The sequence below is a fragment of the Lontra canadensis genome, unplaced genomic scaffold (assembly GCF_010015895.1).
Source record: "Lontra canadensis isolate GAN:19392208 unplaced genomic scaffold, GSC_riverotter_1.0 scaffold170, whole genome shotgun sequence".
Lineage (NCBI taxonomy): Eukaryota > Metazoa > Chordata > Mammalia > Carnivora > Mustelidae > Lontra > Lontra canadensis.
The window spans coordinates 895,020-917,924 of NW_022631164.1; the positions used below are offsets into that span (position 1 = coordinate 895,020).

A 22,905-nucleotide genomic window follows, 5' to 3' on the forward strand; every position below is an offset into this window, starting at 1 on the left:
ATGATTCTTGGCATCTGCAAATGACAGAATCATTTAAAAGAAATAAAAAGATTTCATGAAAGGTACATTTTTAAAAAGATGTTTCTAAAAAAGAGTAAGATTTCCAGTTCTGGAAAGTTATGGCAGAGCAGATGTGCTGAATCAATCTCTTGACTGAAGTGAGTATAATTTTAAACAACCATAATTAAAAAAAAAATATATATATATATATACATATATACATATATATATATATATGTGTATATATATATATATATATAGTTGAGCTGGTACAAGGTACAATTTCAAAGACACCAACAACCAAAAAGAAAACCCATGAGAAGTACCCAAGCACCAAAGCGATCTATCAACTTGTACCACAGGATTGCCATTAAATTCTAAAGAACTCTGACTGGCTGCACAGGAGGCGGGAAAGGAACAAAATCTAGGTCCTAACAAAAGGGGGACTCTAGCACAAGACTCCTGTTTAAAATGAGGATCCCAACCAGCTCACCCTCAATGTAAGTTAAGTGAGGAACAGAATGAAACACCATTCCAACAAAAGAAAACAAAGTGGCTGTGTCAAACTTAACGCTTAGAAGGTGGCAAGATTTTTCTCCCTTCAAAATTTGTGATCATAAGTCAAATTCATTTTATCTATGAAATTTAAAAAATTGCAGGGAATATAAGTTAAAGTAGTCCCAGGTTGGCAGTACCTCTAGGAGTAACTGGCAGAAGTAAATACAATCTTCTTTGGAGGCATCAACTCAGGCCTCAAAGAATTCCTGTACATTAAATTCTGAGTAGAATAAGCATCTCACAATAATAAATTACAAAATCCACAAGGAAGGAAGGTCCCGTGAGTTAGGCTCACAAAAACAGACGGGCAGAATCATAAGTTAGGTTCACAAAGACTTCAGGTATGGAATTATTTAACGTAAAAGATAACAATATTTAAGATGTTTAAAAACATAAAAGGAAAACTTAAAAATATGGTGGAAATAATAAGTTATAATAAGTAACTACAAAACAGATTTGTAAAAAGGAAAAAAGAAATGAAAATTTTCTAACTAAAAATTTGGTGGCTGGGTTAAACAGCAGAATAAACATCACTGAAGAAAAAATCAGGAAACATGAAGATAGAGCTGAAGATGTCTAGAATACAATCCAAAAAGACCAAGGTGAAAAATACAAAAGAAGCATGGGAAAGTGAGGAAGTCTAGGACACTAGTCATCAGAGTGTCTGAAAGAGATAATAAAGAGATTGAAGGAGAAATATTTTAAGTATACAGACAAGAGTTTTACAGAATTGATCAAAGATATTAATTCCCAGATCCAGGAAGACCCATGATAACAAACAGGATAAACAAACAACATCTAGACAACATCATAATGAAACTATACAACACTAAGGAAATAGAGAAGACCTTTAATGGCTATCAAAAAGAAAGATAAATCACCTACAAAAGTATGTGTTAGGCAGACTCATAGCAGACTTCTCAAAAAAGTGATGGAATACAGAAAATAATAACATTATATTGTTAATGTACAGGGAGAAAACATCTTTCCAACTCAAATTTTCACCAGATATTAAGAATATGTTCATACAGTATAACTTTCATTCAAGTAGAGAATAGAATAAGAACAAGAAGGGGTAGGAATATAACTAGAATAAAAGTAAACCACAAGCAAAGAAAAATTGTAAAAATAGCAAATAAGTAGCATAAATAAATCCAAAGACATGAGTTCTTACAATAAGTGTAAATAGGTGAAACTCTGGGGTTTTAGGCAAACATTGTCAAACCATATTTTCTTAAAAAAGTGAAATCCAATCATATTCTATTTAGAAAATATTTCAAAAACACAAGGATATAGAAAAGTTATAAGACAACTGATAGAAAAAGATACGTTAAGCAAATACTTCACCAAAAGAAAGCTGACAGAAGGTAAAAAGAATTATTTAAAAAGCAATACCATTTACATTAGCATCAAAAAATGAAATATATTGGTATAAATCAAATAAGACATGTGTAAAATCTATATGAGGGAAACTATAAAACTCTGATGAAAGAAATCAAGTAAGATAAATCAGTATTCCTTGTTCACGGATAGGAAGACTCAAAACTGTTAAGACATTAGTTCTTCCCCCATTTGATCTATACAATCAATGCAATCCCAATCAAAATCCCAACAAATTATTTTGTAGAAACCAACTATTTGGGAAGTTTGTATGGAGAGGAAAAAGCCCAGAAAAACCAGCGTAATACTGAGGAAGATCAAGAAGAAACTTGAAGAATCACTAAAAAGCTGTAGTAGTTAAGACAATGTGGTATTAGTGAAACATAAGAAGAGCAATGGAACAGAACCGAGAGCCCAGAAATAGATCCACACACTGTAGTCAGCTGATCTCTGACAAAAGAGCAGAGGCAATTCAATGGAGAAAGGATAGACTTTTTAACAAATAGCCCTAAAATATGCAAAAAAAAAAAAAAAAAAAAAGAATCCAAACACAAACTTTACACCTTTCACAAAAATTAACTCCTTGAACAAGTGATCTACATGGGAAATACAAAACTGTAAACTACTAAAAAGATAACACAGGAGAAACACAGGATGACCTTGAGTTCAATGATGACATTTCAGATATAATACCAAAAGCACAATTCATGGAAGAAAAAAAAAAAAAAAGAGGATACTCTGGACTTCGCTAAAATTAAAGACTTCTGCTCTGCAATAGACTGTTAAGGCAATAAAAAGACAAGCCACAGACTAGAGAAAATATTTCCAAAACACATTCTGATAAAGGTCTAGGATTCAAAATATACAACAACAACAAAACCCTGCTTAAAACTCAATAATAAGAAAAAAATTTTTAAAGAATTAAAACTCGATAATGAGAAAACAATGAACACACAATTTTTAAAATGAGCAAAAGACCAGGAAGAATAATTCACCAAAGAAAATGGACAGATGGAAAATATGTGCAAAAATCTTCCACTTCTATTATGAGCTGAATTGTGGCCCCATTCATGTGTTAAAATCCTAATCCCCAGTACCTCAGAATGTGACTATATTTGGAGACAAGGCCTTTAAAGTGGCAATTATGTTATAATCAGATGAAATAGGTCAGCCCTAATCCAAGATGACTGGTGTCCTTCAAAGAAGAGATTAAGACACAGACACGTAGGCAGAAAAAGACTTTGTTAAGACATGGGAGAAAGACCCCATCTACAAGGCAAAACAAGAGCCTTAGAAGAAACCAACCCTGCCAACACCTTGATCTTGGACTTTTAGCGTCCAGAATTTTGAGAGAGTAATTCCTTTCCTTAAGCCACATGATTTCTGGTACTCTGTTATGCTAGCCCTAGCAAACTAATATGACATCATACATCATCAGGGAATTTCAAATGGAAACAACAGTTAGATACTACTACACACGGTGCATTAGAACGTGTATTAGAATGGTGAAAACCCACAAGCCATAAAATTAACCTCAACAAAGTATTTAAGGGCTAGTTATACAAATCACTCTTACACAGACGGTTATCCTATGGGAAAAAAATGAAATTAGACCCTCACTATACACAAAATCAATTCCAGGTGAACTGATAAATATGAAAAGCAAAAATACAAGACAAAACTTTTAGAAAGCAATATAGGAAAATGTCTGTGTGAGTTCTGTTTTAGGAAAAGATTTCCTAAGATAAAAAATGAAGAACATAATGGTTTGCTATTTTTTTTTTAAGATTTTATTTATTTGTCAGAGAGAGAAAGAGAGGCAGGCAGAGGGAGAGGCAGGCTCCCCACTGAGCAAGGAACCTGATGCAAGACTCAATCCCAGGACCCTGGGATCATGACCTGAGCTGAAGGCAGATGCTTAACAACCCACTGAGCCACCCAGGCCTCCCAATGGTTGGCTATTTTGACTACTTAAAACTTTTAAATATCTGCTTATCAAAAGACACCAAGCAGGTGGGGGGGGGGGGGAGAACGCAAAAGACAAGTCACAAACCAGGCAGGCAAGATATTCACAACACACAAGACTGGCAAAGTATTAGTGTCCAAAATGTATATAGAAACCTACACATTAACAAGGCAAGCCAACCAAAAGAAAAATGGGCAAGAGACTTGAACAGGTATGTCATAAAAGAGAAAATGCATACGGCCCATCAGCCTGAAAAAAATGAGGCTCCACCTCGTTTATAATCTGAAAAATGCAAATTAAAACCAAAAGGTACAATTTAAATCCATCAGATGAGCAAAGACTTCTAAACAGGACTAAGGTTGGTGAGATAAGGAGCTGCAGAGGCTCTCATTCACTGCTCATGCGCATGTGCCCTGAGAAGAGTCTGCCATTACGCAGGGAGGCTGAAGATCTGGATGGCCCCTGCCTCGTGCCATCCTAGAGAAAACTTGGCAAATGTGTGCAATAGTCTAGCTCTTAACAGTAAAAAACCAGGGACGCCTGGGTGGCTCAGTTGGTTGGACGACTGCCTTCGGCTCAGGTCATGATCCCGGGGTCCCGGGATCGAGTCCCACATCGGGCTCCCAGCTCCATGGGGACTCCCTCTGACCTTCTCCTCGCTCATGGTCTCTCTCACTGTCTCTTTCTCAAATAAATAAATAAAATCTTTAAAAAAAAAAAAACAAAAAAAAAACAGTAAAAAACCAAATGTATCACAAAGATCCATCAAGTAGAGAATGAACAGTATCTTTTAATGGAACACTAACAAAATAACCAATTAAATTTATATACATTTTATAATATGTATTATTTATTAATATATCTATATAAGCATGATAAAGATATTTTTAAAAATCAAGGGAATAATTAACACAAAATTCAAGACTCATAATCTGAGGACAAGGTATATGAGAAGGGAAGCAGATGAGACTAGGGGATACTCCTGGCTTCTACTGTTCAGGTCACCTTCAGGAACAGGGCAGGTAACAGATGTCTGCTTTATCATTATATAAACTATATAAAGGCATTTACTCTTTTGTATACACATGTAGTTCACAATAAAATTTTTTTAGATAAATAAAAGCAAACAAATAATTATTAGGAACATAAAACTGTATAAACCTACCAGGATAAGAATGATTCTGTTTATTCGAAGAAATTTCTGAAAGAGTATCCAGGGAATCCGTTACCCTGTGAATAAAGCAAACCTAGTTAGCAAACCTCACTAGAAGAAGTAGCAAGTGTTCAGTTTTAAGACTGGCTCTTAACTGAGGCTTTCACATCAATGTTATTTCTTATTTCACCTATTCAACAAACATTGATCGAGCATCTATTAGGAGCCAAGAACGAACATGAAGCTAGCAGAGAAGACAGGCAATAACAAAACAGAAGAGAGCCTTGTTATCGAACAACGAGTAATGCAGAAAAAGTCAACTTAAAGTAAATTCATTTAAAATGGGGACTTGACATTATTTCTTTGGAACTTTATCTTCACAGATAAAACTAAAAAACCTGAAAATAAATTTGTCTTATGTTGACTTTAACAAATGTTTGATCCGAATTATAAAAACATCACAGTCTTAAATTGAAAAAAAAAAAAAAAAAAGATACTGACTCGGGCCGTCTATGCATGTAATTTTCTGATAAAACTGCATGGGTAAGTACAATCCAACATCCTTTACTTTATATCTGACTCTTGGCACAACCATAAAGGTAACTTTGCTGACAGGTCTGTCTGTATTTTTTAATATTCAAATCATTCTTCATTGTTGAAAAGCCAATCCTCCCAGTCTCATTCTCTTTCAGTTGTTTACTGACCTGACCCACAAAGCCTTTATGCTGTCTACCGCTTCCAGCAGGACACTTGGTCACCAGCCAGAAATCCTGCAACCCTCGCGCTATCTGCAATGCCACCTTGCACTTCGCATTGTTCTCACATGATTTACTCCCACGGCAATCAGCAAGAGACTGATGAACACAGAGAATAGGACTTGATGAAGAGGACAGATAATTAGGTGGTGATGGGTAGTTGAGAAGAACTTAATTCTAAAAGTGATCAGTTCATTAATACTAAGTACCTAATTGAGAGAACTAAGAATAAGAAAATTAATACCGTGCTGATGAAGACCACCTAGGCAAAAAATAGGTAAGTAGGTAAAGAGATAAGATCAGATCTAGTCAAGCAAGTTTTCTTGGAATTTCTGCAAAGAAATATTGGATGATTTACATATTATTAGAAAAAAAAAAGCTATGAATTCAGTGAAAGCTGGGTGATAGTAGAAAGCTATCCAAGCGGAGGAAATAACATGTGCACAGATTCTGAGAGGCACATTTTTTTTCTTAATGGAAAGGAGGGAAAAAAAGACAACTACAATCTGGGAGGAGTGGGACTGGGATTGGTCACTACTTTATTAAGACTGTCCTCAAGCAGTCCCCAGTTTAAAATTCTTTCTTCTTGAAGATCAGTGGTGTCTTTGAAGAGCTCTAAAGCTGGTTTTAAATTAGAAATTCCTCAAAATCAGGGACCATGTCTGTTTTATTTGCTTATAGAATGCCTAGCACAGCACAAAGTGCTAAAAGACACTTAATAGTATTTGATGATGATGAATGAGACAATCAGAAGATGACAGGAAGACAGCTGGATTGAGACAGCGGTTCATTTAGAGAGAGAGCCCTGTATCTTCTAAGAAGAGGGGGATGCTTTTAAATGAATCACCTTAAAGAAGACCAAATAGAAGGCGAGGAAAAAAGAAAAAAAGTAAAACCATGTGTTCCTTAAAGCAAGAAAAAGAACGTGAAACCATGAGAAAGAAAGTGGCTTCCTAATATTAGAGGGCGGAAAGCTGCTACAGCATAAAGCAATACTGCACTAGATTTAGTCAGTATTTACTGTGTTCAAAATATGCACACTATGTCCTCTGGGTGATCAAACATAAAAGAAAGAATCCCAGTTCTCACAACTAAGACACGAATGAAACTTGTAAGAGACTGTAGCAATGTGTTAATGAAGATTTGTCCAAAGCAATAAGAGAACCCAGAAGACCGGGGACTCAGCATAGATTTTACTGAAAATAAATCACTGAGAAGACATCAGTCCTAAAGAAAGTCAGCAATCCTCTTTTAATCATGACAGGGTACTGGTTAAGAACATACACTCAACTACCTGGGTTCAAATCCCCACTTGGAAGCTGTGCACCCCTGCACAACTCACTTAACTTCCCTCTGCCTTACTTTCCCCACCTGTGAAACAGGACCTGACCCAGAGGGAGCTTCCAAGGGAACAGTACTGCGGCACTCATAGCTGTGCGGCCACACACAAGTGTGGTGCGTTGGCGACTACCTTTATCCTTATTTATTAAATGCCTACCACAAAATAGCAAACTGTCTAAAAGCAAGGGCTTGGGAAACACAACAAAATAACAAATCTGGGCTGAGTCCAGCACCATCGTTAAGTAGTGTAAGACAGACCAAAATATGTCATTCCAGAACATGCCACCCTGGCATAAGGGTTAGTTTGAGCTAAAGACACCTGAGAACCAACAAATGCAGGGAGAGGCTTTCTCTGAACTCTCCTTATCTGCCTAAAACAGGTGCTCCCCAAAAAGAGCTCTTTTGTCCTATATCCCCTCCCCAGCAGTTGCATCAAGCAGGGAAGACAGACTTTTGTCATAGACCCAGACAGACACTGTCACAGACTATCTTACCTCCCATCCAGTTATCTTTCCTAAAAACCACAGGCCCTCCCACAAGTGGCCTTTTTCTCTCTCCCCTTCTCTTAGTAAGATGGTCTATAAAAACTCCAATCTCACCACCTATATGGGTATTGACGTCATTCTGTGACACCCAGGTGCATGCGAATTCAAATGTAATAAATTTGTATGCCTTTCCTCCTGCTCATCTATCTGTTGTCAATTTAGTTCACAGACAGCACTCCCAAACCCCCTCAGCAACTACTGATCCTAAGAGGATAGAGGAAAATTTTTGGCTCCCCTACGCTAACTATATGGCTTCAGCTAAGTCACTCTATCTCTTGAAATTTTTCTTCACTGGTGAAATGGAACCATCAGAACACTTTACAACTCACTGGGTTTGAGGAGGATTAACGAAATATGCATCTAAAGTAGACTGTACAGAGCCGACCCTTTACTAAATGCTCAATAAATGTTTGTCATCATTATTGTTCTTTTCTTCTTTAAAGATTTTATTTTATTTGGGAGTGAGAGAGAACACGAGAGGGGAGAAGTCAGAGGGAGAAGCAGACTCCCTGCCGAGCTGGGAGCCTGTTGAGGGACTCAATCCTGGGACTCCAGGATCATGACCTGAGCCAAAGGCAGTTGCTCAACCAACTGAGTCACCCAGACACCCCTCGTTATTGTTCTTTTCCAGCTTACCTGACCCAATACTTATGAGGATCAAATGAAACAACACTGAACTGAAGATACTTTATACACTGCAAAGCACTACCTATGTTCAATACTATACTGTCATAAATAATGAGGGGAAAAAGTACATCAAAGGAGGAGGAAATTAATATAATAAAAATCACATGAAATTATAAGAAAAACAAAGTGAGGTGGAAGATAGGTCTAAAAACTCTAAAATCTGCCCAGAGGCAGTCCCATAGCCCAGCTAGAAGGGAACTAGACGGGGCTCTGGGATGTGACGGCAGACCCGTTCTCATGAATGTGATCCCACCATGTACGTTCTTTCCCATGGAAAGATTAGCGTCCCGTTTCCCCTCCGCCGAAGAGCACACCAAGCCAACTTCTTCAGCACATAAGTCATTTCATGAAATGGTACCTGGAATTTCACGAGGACTTGTTTCTGCTTAACTTGTTTTTTTAAAGCCAGGGCGAGCTGGTACCGAAGTGCAGCATCTTAAGGAGCAACACCGAGGAGGTACATTATATATAAACCCTTAAAGCTTCACTTCCCCCAAAGATCTACTGCCTATCTATTTTTGAAAACTAAAGAAATCAGAGGAAAAAGCCATTTTGGTTCCATTAGGGTTGGAGGAAAATGAATGGGGTGCCTGCTGGCAGGAAATTTAATGTAGTTAGGATGTGACTGAAGCAATCAGAGAGCATTTTTACTTTTGTTTGCATGACAGATTAAGCTTGCTGCTCTCACTGTTCTTAGCAGCAAACGCCACTTCTAATAGCCTACACATACTCATAGGGTTTGCAAATGAGGAATAAAGGAGGGTTTTAAAATTGCAAATCCTCAGCAAAGCGAATTTAGCTTTCCATGAGCCTTCTCTCTGAAGAAGGTGGTTGGTTAACCCCTTGAACGAAGACACGAGCTGTAGTCAGTGCATGTCTTTAATGTAAAATGAGGAAGTCTTAACTACAAACCATTGCAAATTACAAAAAGGCCTTGTGGAAAAACATAAATTTTATTTTTCTCACCTTTGTACCCTGGATGGGGGAGCAAATATTCCGTATCTTGGAGAACAACTAAAGTACTGCACACCTCCAACTGAACCATCATTCTTGCCATGGGGTTTCTCAAGCTCTATACCGTACCAATATCCTAGAACAAGAATATTGGATTTTAAAAGCCTCTGCATTTTACCCAAAACTGTTATGCTATTATACAAACCCAACGCCCAAATGGCTTAACATTTTCACAAAATGACAAAAATGATGGAAGAGCATCATGATCACTGAGCTTTCAAATGATAAAATTTGAAAATTGGAAAAAATGAACAGGAAAAACATTTTACAAGCACAATTACAGAGTTGTACATTAAAGGAGAGAGACAAAATACACAAATTTGGCATAGATTAGCTATTATGCAAGTAGTGTTATGACCACAGTATATCTACAAGTCACAATGAACAACAACAACAAAAAACCTGCCCTTGACTCAATGATACGGCTTGTTTCAGTGAGAGCCGTACAACACACTGCTGAGCTCTATGAATCATAACGTTCATGCGCAATCTCTTCCTTTCATTCTCCAGACATTCCAACATCACAAACAGTTCTTGGATAATTGAGGAAGGACAAAAGTAATTTGGAAAATATGATTAGACTTCATGGTGACTCTTCTTTGTCTCTTTTTGTTTCCCCACCCAGGATGAAGAGAAAAATCATAATACTTAACCTTAGAGAAAAGATTTAGATTAGCTAGTAGGAAGAACTTTCTAAAAGGCTTATTTTAAGTGTGTAAAAGGGCCCACTCTGAGGAAACTTTGGCCCCTTTTCTAGAGGGCCAAAACTACGGCAGTGAGGCTGCTTTTAGTGTGGTGAGAATTAGGTAAACGGACACATACTCCTAGTCTGAATATATACATAGTTACTTCTGGAAGAAGGATCCTCAAATGGAGGGGACCTCAAGAGCAGTTAAAAGTCTCTATTGATCTGTTCATTTTTATTTAAAAGTAGAATACAGTAGTAATTGGATCTGGTCTCTTTCAATCAGTATCAAATAAAAACTAAGAATATAGATATTGAGAAACTTACTGTAAATCCTAAATTCCAAAATACAAAAATATTGTTCCTTTCAGATTGCTAATTCAAAGAGTCTGTATAGCCTCAAAAATGGCAACCTCGAAGTTCTTTGGTCTATTCCTTGTATGTTTAAAAAAGATGACACTTGAGCCCATTTTTCGATACTTTTGTACTGAAAAGACTAATGCATGACCACAGTCTCCTATACTTAAGCAGTGTACAAGTACAGAGTCAACAAACAAATGCTCTGGAAATAGGTCATCACATTTCTGAATGTCACTAACCAAGGTTGTCTGGTTGTCATTTTTATTTCGGAGTGACACAGTTCCAACCCTCAATGTTACAGCATACCATACAATAGCAACATGTTTACCATATGACTCTTGAAAAAGTGTAACATGCCACAGAAAGTATGACAAGTGTTAACAATTGTGACTATACCTTGTCTGGTAGTGGTATATACTGTTTCCCATTTAAATGGTAATTTTTTTTCTAATAAAAAGGCTAAAGAGGCTAAAGATGACCTCTTTTAGGTCTAGATCTTATAATCTAAAAAGCTTCCATTAATTAGGACTGTTTTCTCAAACTGACTGATCTAAATTTTGGTGCCATAAGACATAGATGCTACTACTTTCTAAAGGAACTGAATGATTTTAACAGAAAAGTTTCCAACTTTACATTTGCTTATGACTGACTACCCAAATTTCTAAATGCTTAACCAAAGGAATTTAAAAATTAAAAGTCAACCTAAAATAACTGTATCCAGTGAACCAAACCATTCTAACCTTGTTTAATATAGAGAAAAGGAACTCAAAAGACATGGACATTGTGAAAAATACCCTACCTTGGGGATTCTTGAGTTTTTATTTGAGACCTATATTAAGACCATCCTAACTCTCCTCAGTTATTACCTGGAGACCTGTGAGAGACATGAATTATACAACACACAGTCCATCTCAAATCAATTAGGTGGACTGCAATTATAAGTGGGGTAATGAAACAAGACTGTGCTGGGAGACAATCCTCCACCACTCGCTCATGTTTCTGCATGCTTTAGGAACAGAGGCGTTGTCTTTTCATGGATGTCTGCACAGAGGACAGCCTTGGAGGACAGAGACAGAGTGCGGACAGCAGGCCCCACACAAAATACAGGCATGCGTGTTGTCTAGTATAAAGGTTCAGATTGCTGAAACTCAGGGCTCTTCTCCTGTAGCATAAAACACAGGGTGTGCCCATGTCACCACCCCCCCACCCCGGGAACTGGGGCTCAGGGAGCGAGTGCAAGAAAATGCTGACCCTCTGCTTCTGCCACTGCTGGGACCGTGGAAGTCCTGTCTCAGAATCAGGAGCCTAACATCTTCCATCAGCATCTATGAAACGGTGGCAATCTAACTTGTCAGCTTACACACGTAGGGTAAAATCTCAGATCCTTCACAGTTCTTGACAGAATGCTACAAATTTAAAATCAATGTTCTGGGTAACCTTTTCCTAAAATCCTGCAATGCCACCATGTGTCAAAATAGCATATTGCCATTCAAAATACACAAACATGGTTTCATTCAACGGGCTTCTATATTTAAAATTAAAATCACTGAAAATGCAAAGAAAGCTGATCTTTACTTTTGGAAACACAATATTAAGTCTAGATTGGAATGAATATGTAAATACACAAACATGTATTTTTAAGGTCCCAGGGTGCACAGAAGCTTTTTCTTTTTCCCTCAAACTGGTTTGTTGACTACTTCTCTCTCTCTAAGCCACTCAGATAAAGGCTATATCCTGTGAACTCATTTTAAGAATATCTACTTACCCAAAGGATACAAAAATACTGGTTCCAAGGGGCACACGCACCCCAATGCTTATAGCAGCATTATCAATAATAGTCAAATTATGGAAAGAGCCCAAGTGTCTATCAGCTGAAATGGTTAAAGAAGGTGTGGTATAAACCCCCTGGAATATTACTCAGCCGGCAAAAAGAATGAAATCTTGCCATTTGCCACAACGTGGATGGAACAAGAGTGTATTACCCTAAGTGAAATAAGTCAGGCAGGGAAAGACAAATATCATATGATTTCACTCACATGTGGAATTTAAGAAACAAAACAGATGAATATAGGGGAAGGGAAGGAAAAAAGAAAGGGAGAGGGGGAAGCAAACCATAAGAGACTCTTAACTATCGAGAACAAACTGAGGGTTGCTGGAGGGGATGCTGGAGGATGGGCTAGACGGATGAGGGGAACTAAAGGAGGGCACTCGTGATGAGTACTGGGTGTCACACGTAAGGGAGGAATCACTGAATTCTACATCCAAAACCAATTTTACTGCGTATGTCAACCAGAATTTAAATAAAAACTTGGAATAAAAAAAAAAGAATATCCTTAGCAAAAATCTAATCCTGATGTTTTCTCTGTTACTGAGCACTCTTGGCAATCGGTGCGAGTGAAGCTGGAGAATGACAACGAACTTTAACATGAGACAACTTAGAAGACAGCTGGCAAGGAGATGTCGCGGACGACAGGTAGCCCGAGTCCGGTCGGAGCTTCCGCCGCTGTAGGGCTTCGCCGGCGCCGCAGCTAACCAACGTCCCGAGACCTGGTCATCAGGAACTACCCACATTTACAATTTTAAGCCTTTTGTATTCTGAAGGGCTCAAACCGAGCCGAGCGCACAGAGACGGGTTACCTGGAGCGAAGTTCGTTGTCCCGAAGAACTTGACGGTGCCGACTCTCTGGCCCACCACCAGCACTCGGTCTCCGAGGTGGGGCTCTCCGGCACAGCGGCTGTTATTTGCGACACAGGCTCCTGAGGAACTCAACCCTGTTTAGTGGGTGGGTGGGGGAAGGGGCAGGGCGCAGGAAAAGAGAAGGGAAAAAAGCGAAGGAGAAGGAAAAAAAAAAAAAAAACAACCTCAAAAAGCATATTAGCCGAAAAGTCACCAGGTGCTCTCACTAGTCTAGCTATCAAGAGATTTCAGTGTGTGACCCTTTCCTGATGTACACCCGCCACGGCTGCGGTTCTCACGTGGGGGGGGGGGGGTCAAGACATTCAAAGAACTTGGGAAGGGTTTCCTGAAAAAATTACCGCCACGAGCACCTGACACACACGGTTGCTGGTAAAGCATCAATTTTACCCAGATTTCCCGGGGCGCGCTGCTAGAACAGAGGCCAATGCTCCTTTTCTGTACAGGGCCAGGGAGCGAGGATGTGAGGCGGTGCGGGCCGTGCCGTGTCTATCGGAACTATTTGGCTCTGCTACCCCAGCAGGAAAGCCGCCTAGACAAGGCAAGCATGGTATGTTCCAGTAAAACTTTATAGAAATATGTGGCAGGTTGGATTCGGCCCGTGGGCTGTATTGTATCCCTGTTCTGCTAAAATGCTAGAATCAGAGTCATTCACTGGGACTCGGTGTGAATTACACATACAGGAATGTGATCTGAACCTGAAAAGTATCCTAAGTCTCCACCTAGCTCAAACTGATTTCCCTATTAGGAATCAAACCACTCCCCCTCACCTTGATTGAAACCTAATCCCTGAAATGCCCACTATTAAACGTCAGAGGTCCTAGAGAAATACGGTCTGGAAAGCTGTTCAATTATAACAGAGAAAAAGTGGGCCCTTGAGGCTTCTCCCACCAGTCCATAAACTGACTTGAGCTGTAGGCCCCGGGGAGGGCCTACAGAAGCCTCTGTGAAGGCAGGGGACAGAGGGTAAGTCACATCGCCAACGGGAAAGAGACTAACGCCATGGCAACAAATGAGGAACAGAAACCCAGAGAGAGGGCAGGTGTGGATAAAGTGCTATACTAAAAAGTCCTAGGTCCTCATAATAACTAATATTTCCAACGCACTTCACAAAGTGCCTTCCATGGAATTATAACTACAGGTAAGACACAAACCCAGGAATTAACTAAGACATGGTGTTCACAGGCAGTCGATGGCACAGCCCGATTAGAGCCCAGGCCCTATGAGCACAAGTCCTCAGGCGGGTCCCCAGGCTAAGACAGCACCTTCGACCACGGGGTACAACGATGTTGAGAACACAGACACCCTCCCTCACCTCTGCCACTCCCGGAATCTCATCTCTCTGCCCCTCCTTAGCCTCACTTCCCAGTATGTCTGCACCCCTGAGATGCAAATGTATGGAGAAAGCAGAGTATCTACTCACTCTAGAAAAGTGTGCTAGGGAAACGTCTCTGAGGTCCTGAACATGGGACTTCCTCTCACAGATCTCCCGTTCTCACTCCCTCCCCTTCTAAAAGGTCTTCTTGATCATTTTAACTGACAAGTCTCTTCATCCACTACTATCTAAGCCTACATCATGCTTAAATTTATAAAAAGAGAAAAAAATATGTAGGTACACTAGAATTACTTCTTATAAAAAGTAAAACAGGTACTTCCATAGCCACATGTACATTTTAAAAATCAAGTAAACGTCAAAAGCCCAAATTCCAGGTGAAGGAGGGCCTTGCAGTGTGACTACAGCGAAGACAAGTGGGATTGCTACATCCCTGTCTCGGGGTCTCTGTTCCTCGGGAGGCTAGACAGAAACTGCTCGCAGGGGAAGGAGACCTACTCTGAAATTACAGGTTCCAAATAAACAATTTCAGGTAAAACTTCTGGGTTCTCTGCTTTCAGAGTCCCAACCTGTAAGGTTGATCACTTCGATGCTGCCACTGAGGGCTCCTCCCCGTCACCGTACAATATTTTAAAGAGAAAAAAAAATCCTGTCACGAATATTTTCTATAACAGAATATGGCTTCAGTACAACTTTGGTTAAAAGTATGTGAACAAGAATCTGGTCATTATTATGAGGTTCACTGAGAACAATTTAGGCCAAAATGGTTTCATTTCCTCTCCAGACAAGTTTGCTGTGTAGCCAAGTAAGTGAGGGGCAGGATGTTGCCTACGTATCGACTCCGGCAAGGTGTCTGCTATGAAGCAATTTCTACGTCCTTATGCATAACTGGAGAAAGGTGGACTGAGCAAGGTTACAGCAGGGCTCGCTACATCCCAACGGGTCACCATTGTCAACAAGTCAGGAGAGCCACTGACCCTCTCCTGCCCAGTGTTAAACGAGGACTTGAACTTCAATATGAAGATGACACAAAAGTATGTGGGAAAGCTGGTATTCAAGGTGTAAGCAACAAAATGCAGCGGGATGCAAGCTCCCACGCCCAGCTGAATGTGAACTCAGGTTAAGGTCCCCCGGGGAGCAGCAATGTGAAGGACCCCGGCCGGAGGCTCCCTTGGAGGACACACAGGACAACAGTGTGGCCGCCGCATGGGAGGAGAGGCCTTACACTGTGCTTGTGCCCACAGTTCAGCTCTCCACGGGCTGGCCGTGACGGGTCTGGAGACCCAGGAGCCGGAGGAAGAGCGGAAGGTCCCTGAGACGGAGGCAAACCAGAGCAGCAGCCAAGGAAGCAGCACACCGACCGCAGGCTAGAGCCCGGGTGTGCCCCTTAGAAACTGCCGTCAGGCACCAGTGACTTACCTCCCTAAGCCTCGGGTCCCTCATTCATACAGTGAGGATGAGAATAAGGGTACCTACCCATGGGTTTGAGAATTAAGTGACATAAGGTATGTAAAGTACTTAGAATAGAACCTGAAATAGTAAGTATACAATACACGTTAGTTATTATTACATCTAGATTAGAAAACAGATGAGAAAGTTAATAACTATATGGTTTCCACGTATCTGAGGATCTATCGTAAAGTTCTAAAATGAACCTTAAAGGGTCAGAGGCGTTACATGCATGTGGAAGGGAAAAAAGGAGTGCAGACAAGGAACACGGCGGGAGCACGGGGAGGAAGGCAGGGAGACCGAGGACGCTCACAAGGGGGGAGGGGCATGGGAAAGACAGAAGAGGACAAGTAGTTCAATCTGACTGAAGTAAAAGTTTCCTTCTACACATTTAAAAAGAGCAAATCTACTTACAAACAAACCAAGATAAAAAACACCAAGAAAGCCTGGTTGAAAAAGCCATAGATACCAGCACTGGCTCTAGAGGAGACAGACGGGCTTTTGCTCATTGTCTTCTTATTATTGCCACGTGCATTCAGTTTCTTGGGGTAGCTCAGTTTGTGTTCCAAAGACGAGGTGGAGGAGGAGCTGCTGATGGAGCCAAGCAGGGTACCTAAAACCGGTGAAGGAGAAGAACGCATCGCAGTGCGGACCATAAGAAGTGAACCAACAAGATGACTTTCCAGGTAAATCCCTCTGAAACCCTCTATTTAGCTTTCTCAGCTGTGGATTGTCTAGTGTTGAATTAAATGCCTGGTTTCATCCAACTGTCCTGCAGTTCATGCAGACAAGACTTTACCACTCAAGCAATTATACCGTGAGGATTCCCACTGCACGAGGACACTCTCACAGGAGAGCACCTGTCACATCCGGGTTCACTGAAATCGACTACCTCCTTTGCTTCCCACGCTCTCTCTCACCTCCCACTCTAGATGGCTTAGTAGAATCCAATCTTATTTACGCTTAGAAAGTCTTTCTCACAGGGTGCCTGGACAGCTCCGTGGGTTAAGCCTCTGCCTTCGGCTCAGGTCATGATCTCAGGGTCCTGGGATCAAGCCCTGCATCGGGCTCTCTGCTCAGCAGGTAGCCTGCTTCCTACCCCACCCCTGCCTTCTTCTCTGCCTACTTGTGATCTCCGTCAAACAAATAAATAAAGTCTTAAAAAAAAAAAAAAAGTTTCTCTCACCTCCCAGTCTAGATGGCTTAGTAGAATCCAATCTTATTTACACTTAAAAAGTCTATTAATTTGTTTTAAGATAAAAAAGGGTAGTATTAAAATGTTTTGAGTTAACCTGAAGGCAAGCAGGAATACTCCTGAATGTGCTGTTCATGCTCTAGTCACCCAGTGATTTGACAGCTGAAGACAATTTTAAACATTTTTATCAAACCGTCTATACTTGGAGTTTCCTTTTAGTCTCCCATTTAATTTAACCTGGTAGCTCTCTATTAAGCGTACATAGAAGCACAACACAGCATTTTATACCAAAACCATGTATATACACTTTTCGATGAGCTGCTTAATGTATTTCCGAGGGTAATTTTTTACTGCAATGATTTTTCTCTCAAAAATGTTAAAACTTAGCCCCCATATAAGCTTTATCACTATGTCATTTTAAAGTCCATTCAGTAAATTAAATTTTTAGAATGGACGTTATAAAATTATTTTACCATCTTTCTCTGTTACAGGTTTCGGCTCTTCCCCAGGAGGCAATGACAGTGTTGATTCAGAAGCACTCTCTTTTTTTGAGGTCATTAATCCTAGCACATAGAAATAAGACACTTTCAGCAAGAAAGAACGTCAACATTAAACATACAAATGTGCTTGCTGTTTAAAGTACAGACATCCCTCGTTATCTAAATCTTCTCCACTTCTGGAAACATGCTGGACAGTAAATTCACAGACAGCAGGGGCCGGTCCAAGATTTCATTACATGAAGGGGTGGTGGGTGGGGGGTGGAGGAGAACGTATTCTTAGCCCCCCTGAAAACTTCAATCAATTTCCTCAAATACCACCAAGGTCTCTTTTAGACCTATTTAACAATCCACTAAGGAATTCTAAATACTATAAAACAGCTAAAGCCCAGCTACCTAGCTGTTTGACTCTTCACGCACTCATTAGTGTGTCCGCACAAGGCCAGCGGGGGGCGCGAAGCTCATGCAGTGGGAGGATGACCACAGCCCACGCATCAGGCCTGGCCGTGACTTACAGACTCCACTCACGTGTCTGCAGATCAGCTACAGCAGACTTTCTGCCTGGGGAATTCTGGGTAAAAATGTTTGCCAACCGTTGTAGCCACTCGACACGAAAGCGAACGTCAGACAGTGAAGAGGCCCACACTCTCTGCCCTTGGCGCTCTGACAATGACCGCCCCACCATCACCACACCCAAGTGTCGCAAACAGACTCACTTTAAAAAAGAAAACGCCCACGAGTAACGCTTCGCCTTGTGAAGACTTCTGTTTCCAATTCTACAGAACCAGATTATTTAACTAGGAAACCTAAGTTTTAAATTCCATCAAGGACCCATTTCGATTCTTCCTGCTTAGGAAGCATCTGAGTGAAGGACTGTCGCACTCGGAGCCTCACCAGTGTGAGCGAGACATGGTCCCCGCCTGAAAGGAGCACCTTTTCAATTCAGAATGGTAGAATGATGTGAGCATGAAGAACTAAAATATGAGGACATTTATTGATAAGCACAACACAGAGGAAAGAGGGAATAATTGTGGTTACAAAGATAAATTAATGCCTCACTGAGGAGATCACATTCTGTGATAGGTCTTGAAGGACAGGTAAGACTTCCAGGGCACCTGCGTGGCTCAGTCAGTTAAGAGTCTGTCTCCAGCTCAGGTCATGATCTCAGGGACCTGGGATCAAGCCTCACATCGGGCTCCCAGCTCAGCAAAGAGTCTGCTTCTCTCTCTCCTTCTACCACACCCACCCCTGCCATGGTCCCTCTCTCTCTTTCTCAAATAAATAAATAAAATATTTTAAAAAGAAAAGACAAGACTTCTTCCAGAGCATACTGGAGATAGGTATGTTCAGAAAGAACTGAAGATAGACATTCTAGATGGACAAAAAGAAAAGAAAAATCTTAAGGACAGGGTCAGAGGTAGACAAGTAGCGTGGCTGGAATACAGAGTACTTTTGGACTTGGGAGAAGACAGACTGGGTAGACAGGTCAGGGAGAAATCTCAGGGAGGACGGTGCCAGATAAGGACCTGGTCCTCTTGTGGAAGGAATGTGCCTCTGATGGACTTGGTGAAGGAGGGCTGGCATGAATAGAGGAGAGAATAATGTCACCCTGACAGCAAAGTTTAGAAGGAAGCGAGAGGGGCAGAAGTAGGAAGCACAGACCAGAGAGAGATTCTTACAATAGGCAGAATGAGGACCAGAGTAACAACAGCAGGAACTGAATGGGAGGTGGGTAAGAGAGACTCTGTGCAGGCACCCCACAGAGCGCGTTTCTTATTTTTCAGTTTTAACATGTCCATTTGGTTCTTTCTTATTTGAATTTTTTAACTGAGTCCCTGGAGATTCACATGCAGTTGTATAAAGTAATACAGGGAAATCTCTTGCATTCTTTGCCATTTCCACAAAGGTAATTTTTTACATAACTATAGTATAACCCCACAAACCGGATGCCAACATTGGTACAATCCACCGATCTTAGGTCGCCCCAGTTTTAACCAAACTCCTCTGTGTATCCGTGCGCACATGCGTGTGGGCTCACACACCATTTGGTTCTTTTTTATATCCTCATTTCTCTGAACTTTCTTTCCACTTATTTCAAGAATATTAACATTAATTCTTAAAGAGCATTGAATGTATTATTTAAAGTCTTTGTCTATGTCATGTCTGTGTCCTGTTAGGGTTGGCAACCTTTAATTGTCTTTTTCCTTGAGAGATGTTGAGATTTTCCTGGTTTTTCAATTTTGAGCCATTTGGGATTGTATCCTATACATTTTGAATATTATGTTGTGGGACTCTAGGTCTTATTTAAGTCCTGTGGAGAAAGTTTATTGTTTTGTTTTGTTTCATTTTGTTTTACAAAGGAGTCAACCCAAACCAGTTCAGACTAGACATCCCTACCCACCTTCTATGCACTGTGGTTCCAATGTCAGTTCAGTTTCCAAAGCCTTTTAGGGATCTTTCCCCTATGATGTGCCATCCCACTGTGCCTGGGACCTAGGTAGTGATCTACCCCAGAGGCCAAAGCCTGTGGTCAGATCCACACATGCACCACTGGAGAGCAAGCCCAGGAGTTCACACCCAACATTCTGAGATCACTTTCTTGAGCTCCCTCCTCTCCATGGTCTCCCTGCTACTTTCTTACTCCTGGAGGCATCCCTTTCTGGTATCTGGGTAGGATGCCTAGGCTTTAGTTTCCCTGCTCAGTCATATAGTCTCCTGTATGACTCTTTGGAAACAAACAGAAGGCAAATGACTGGGGATTCCATCCATGTTCTCGGGACCATGGTTTCTCTGGTCAGAGAAAAGGGTTCCCCTCCCGTGGGGTTTCAGGTGCTTCACCACCAGCGCTGATGCACCAGGCAGGACTGCCAAGGGACTGACCGGCATGGGAATGAACCAAAGCAGGGGGGAGGGGAGGGTGGCAGGGAGACTATCATAAAAAAGGGGGTTTCTTCCATTTTCTGTCTAGTAGGGGACCCATTCCCTAATCCTTAGACCAGAAACAGAGGGCTTCTCTTTGGGCTTCCCTCGAATAATGGCTGTGAACTTCTGGGATTCAGGTTAAAAGGACACCATTTACTAATGCATCAAAAAGTATGAACTACCTAGGAACAGACCTAACAAAACTGGTATAAAAATAGCTGTAGAGAAAATCAGAAAATCTTACTGACATATTTTTACAGGACCCAATTAAATATAGCAATATTCCAAGCTTACAATTTAAAGACTGAATATTGTAAAGATGTCAGTTCTTCCCAAATTGACTTATGGTTTAAATGTAAAACCAATAAAACTTTAGTAGATTTTTTTTTTAAGAAACTTAACAGCTTATTCTAAAATTTATATGGAAGTGTGATTTATAATGATCCAAACAGGCAAGACACTGTTTAAGAATAAGGTAGGAAGCTTTCCTCTACTAGATATCAAGATTTATTTGTTAAAAACCATAGTAGTTAGGAAGTATGGACTGACATAGAAATATTCAAATAGCTCAGTGGAAGAGAGCAGAAAGGCCAACCAATTCTTGGACAAAGTCCTTGAATCATAGTGGAAAGCCTTTCTGCTTCAGCCACTGATACATTAGCAAGTGCTTACTGAGCATGTATTTTGTGCGAGGAACTATACAAAAGTACAGAATACTCTCACATTCCATTTAAAGTTTCAAATTTTGCTGAGAGGATAAAGGATCTGCACAAAATGAAGCAACTGGAGGACAAGACCCAAACTAACAAATAATTGTGCGGTGTGGATACAAGCATACACAGAGGTAGACGGAAGAGAGACATCAAAGGGATCTGGGTCCCCAGGGGACGTTTCTTGGCGAAGCAGCGTCCAAATGAGGAGGTAAACCACAGCTAGGGCCTCAAAAGACGGAAATGAAATGGCTGTACTCGGGGAAATAGGACGAGACAAAGTACGGAGGGAAGAGGGAGGACAAGCAGCCATGGTTCAACCACGGCATAGCCAGAGACCGTTACACGCAGCAAGGGCTCCGACTGCCAGTCTAAAGAGTCAGGACTTCTTCTGATTAAAAAAGATGCCACTAAAATTCTTGAATAGATGAGAAACACAAAGCTGGTTGTGTTTATAAGGATTTATCAGAGGTCTAAAATCGAGCGTGGAGGTTAGATGAGGGGGGTGAGGAAGTTATGCAGGTGGTAGGAAAGAAAAGAACAAATGTAAAATTCTCTTGTCAAGAATCAAAATCGTGAACCATGACTGACGTCTAGAAACATGTAAGATGCAGATTTTATTAAATTCAGGCTCCAGAATTATCTAACAAAAAATTGTGAAGCGCACTAAGCATAAGGCAGTCCACAAGGGAGAAAAAAAAAAAAAAAAAAAACCTGAAGAAGAGATTCAACCTTCTAGTTTGACCTACCAGTGTTTACTTTTGACGTTACATGAGTTACATCAATTTTCTGGGACCTGATGAGAGCCACAGCTTTTCCAGAAGAAGCGTGTGCTATATTCTTCCTTCGATCTTTTGCCTTACTTATCTTTGAAAGCGGTGCAAAAATACCTAAGGCGGGAAGGGAGGGCTTGAGTTAGTGTGAAGCAATGAGAAGCATTTCAAATAAAGGGGCAAGTACAACCATTTGGTAACATAAATCTTAAGTTCTTTTTTAGTGCCTACCAGGTGTCCTGTACAGCAAGACAGGAAAAAAAGTGAGATGCAGTACTTGCCCTCAGAGAGCTTACATACAGAGCACATACACAGAACCACATACACAGCAATTTAAGAATCACATACAAGATGCATAATCAGGTATTATGTGAAATTCAGGGATAAGAGAAATGAGTGAACCTAATAGTTTTCCATCAGTAATTTCTGATTAAGCTATTGGCAATTGTAAATTTGTACGATCTTATTGGAAGACAAAAATTTCTAACCTAAGCCACTTTGTGGAAATAAATGATAAGGAAATAGAGATGTGCGCAAAAGTTACAAAGTTACGCTTGTATGGTATAAGGAAAAGATAGATTTCAAAAGCCAAAACAATTTCTTGTGTACTACTACTACGATCCAATTACACTTTTAGAAATTAATTATGAAAAAATAATCCAAATGGAAGGAAAAGACTGTATACCTGAGTATATCATCATCACAATGTCATTCATAAGTAGGAGAAAACAAGTATGTGGCAATAGGATGAATGAATGAACTATACCCATAAACTATTACATCACCATCAATAAATAAAGCCATAAAAAATGAAAATACAGAAAAGCATGAAAATTATCAAGAAAATAAAAATGAAATTATATAGTTGATTACATTATGATCATATC

At 40.4% G+C, this 22,905-nt stretch overlaps 1 protein-coding gene across 5 annotated transcripts in view; it reads right to left on the reverse strand.

The window, feature by feature from the left end:
* Positions 1-22,905, reverse strand: part of CLIP4 (CAP-Gly domain containing linker protein family member 4) — a 91,561-nt gene that overhangs the window by 17,850 nt on the left and 50,806 nt on the right. For all 5 annotated transcript variants that reach the window (XM_032845879.1, XM_032845876.1, XM_032845878.1 and 2 more), the window contains exons 9-14: positions 21,995-22,135; positions 17,590-17,679; positions 16,391-16,534; positions 13,082-13,216; positions 9,352-9,475; positions 5,070-5,134 (exon numbers count right to left, since the gene is read on the reverse strand). In XM_032845879.1, coding sequence (XP_032701770.1) covers positions 5,070-5,134; positions 9,352-9,475; positions 13,082-13,216; positions 16,391-16,534; positions 17,590-17,679; positions 21,995-22,135 — 699 coding nt within the window. The remainder of the gene's footprint in view (positions 1-5,069; positions 5,135-9,351; positions 9,476-13,081; positions 13,217-16,390; positions 16,535-17,589; positions 17,680-21,994; positions 22,136-22,905) is intronic.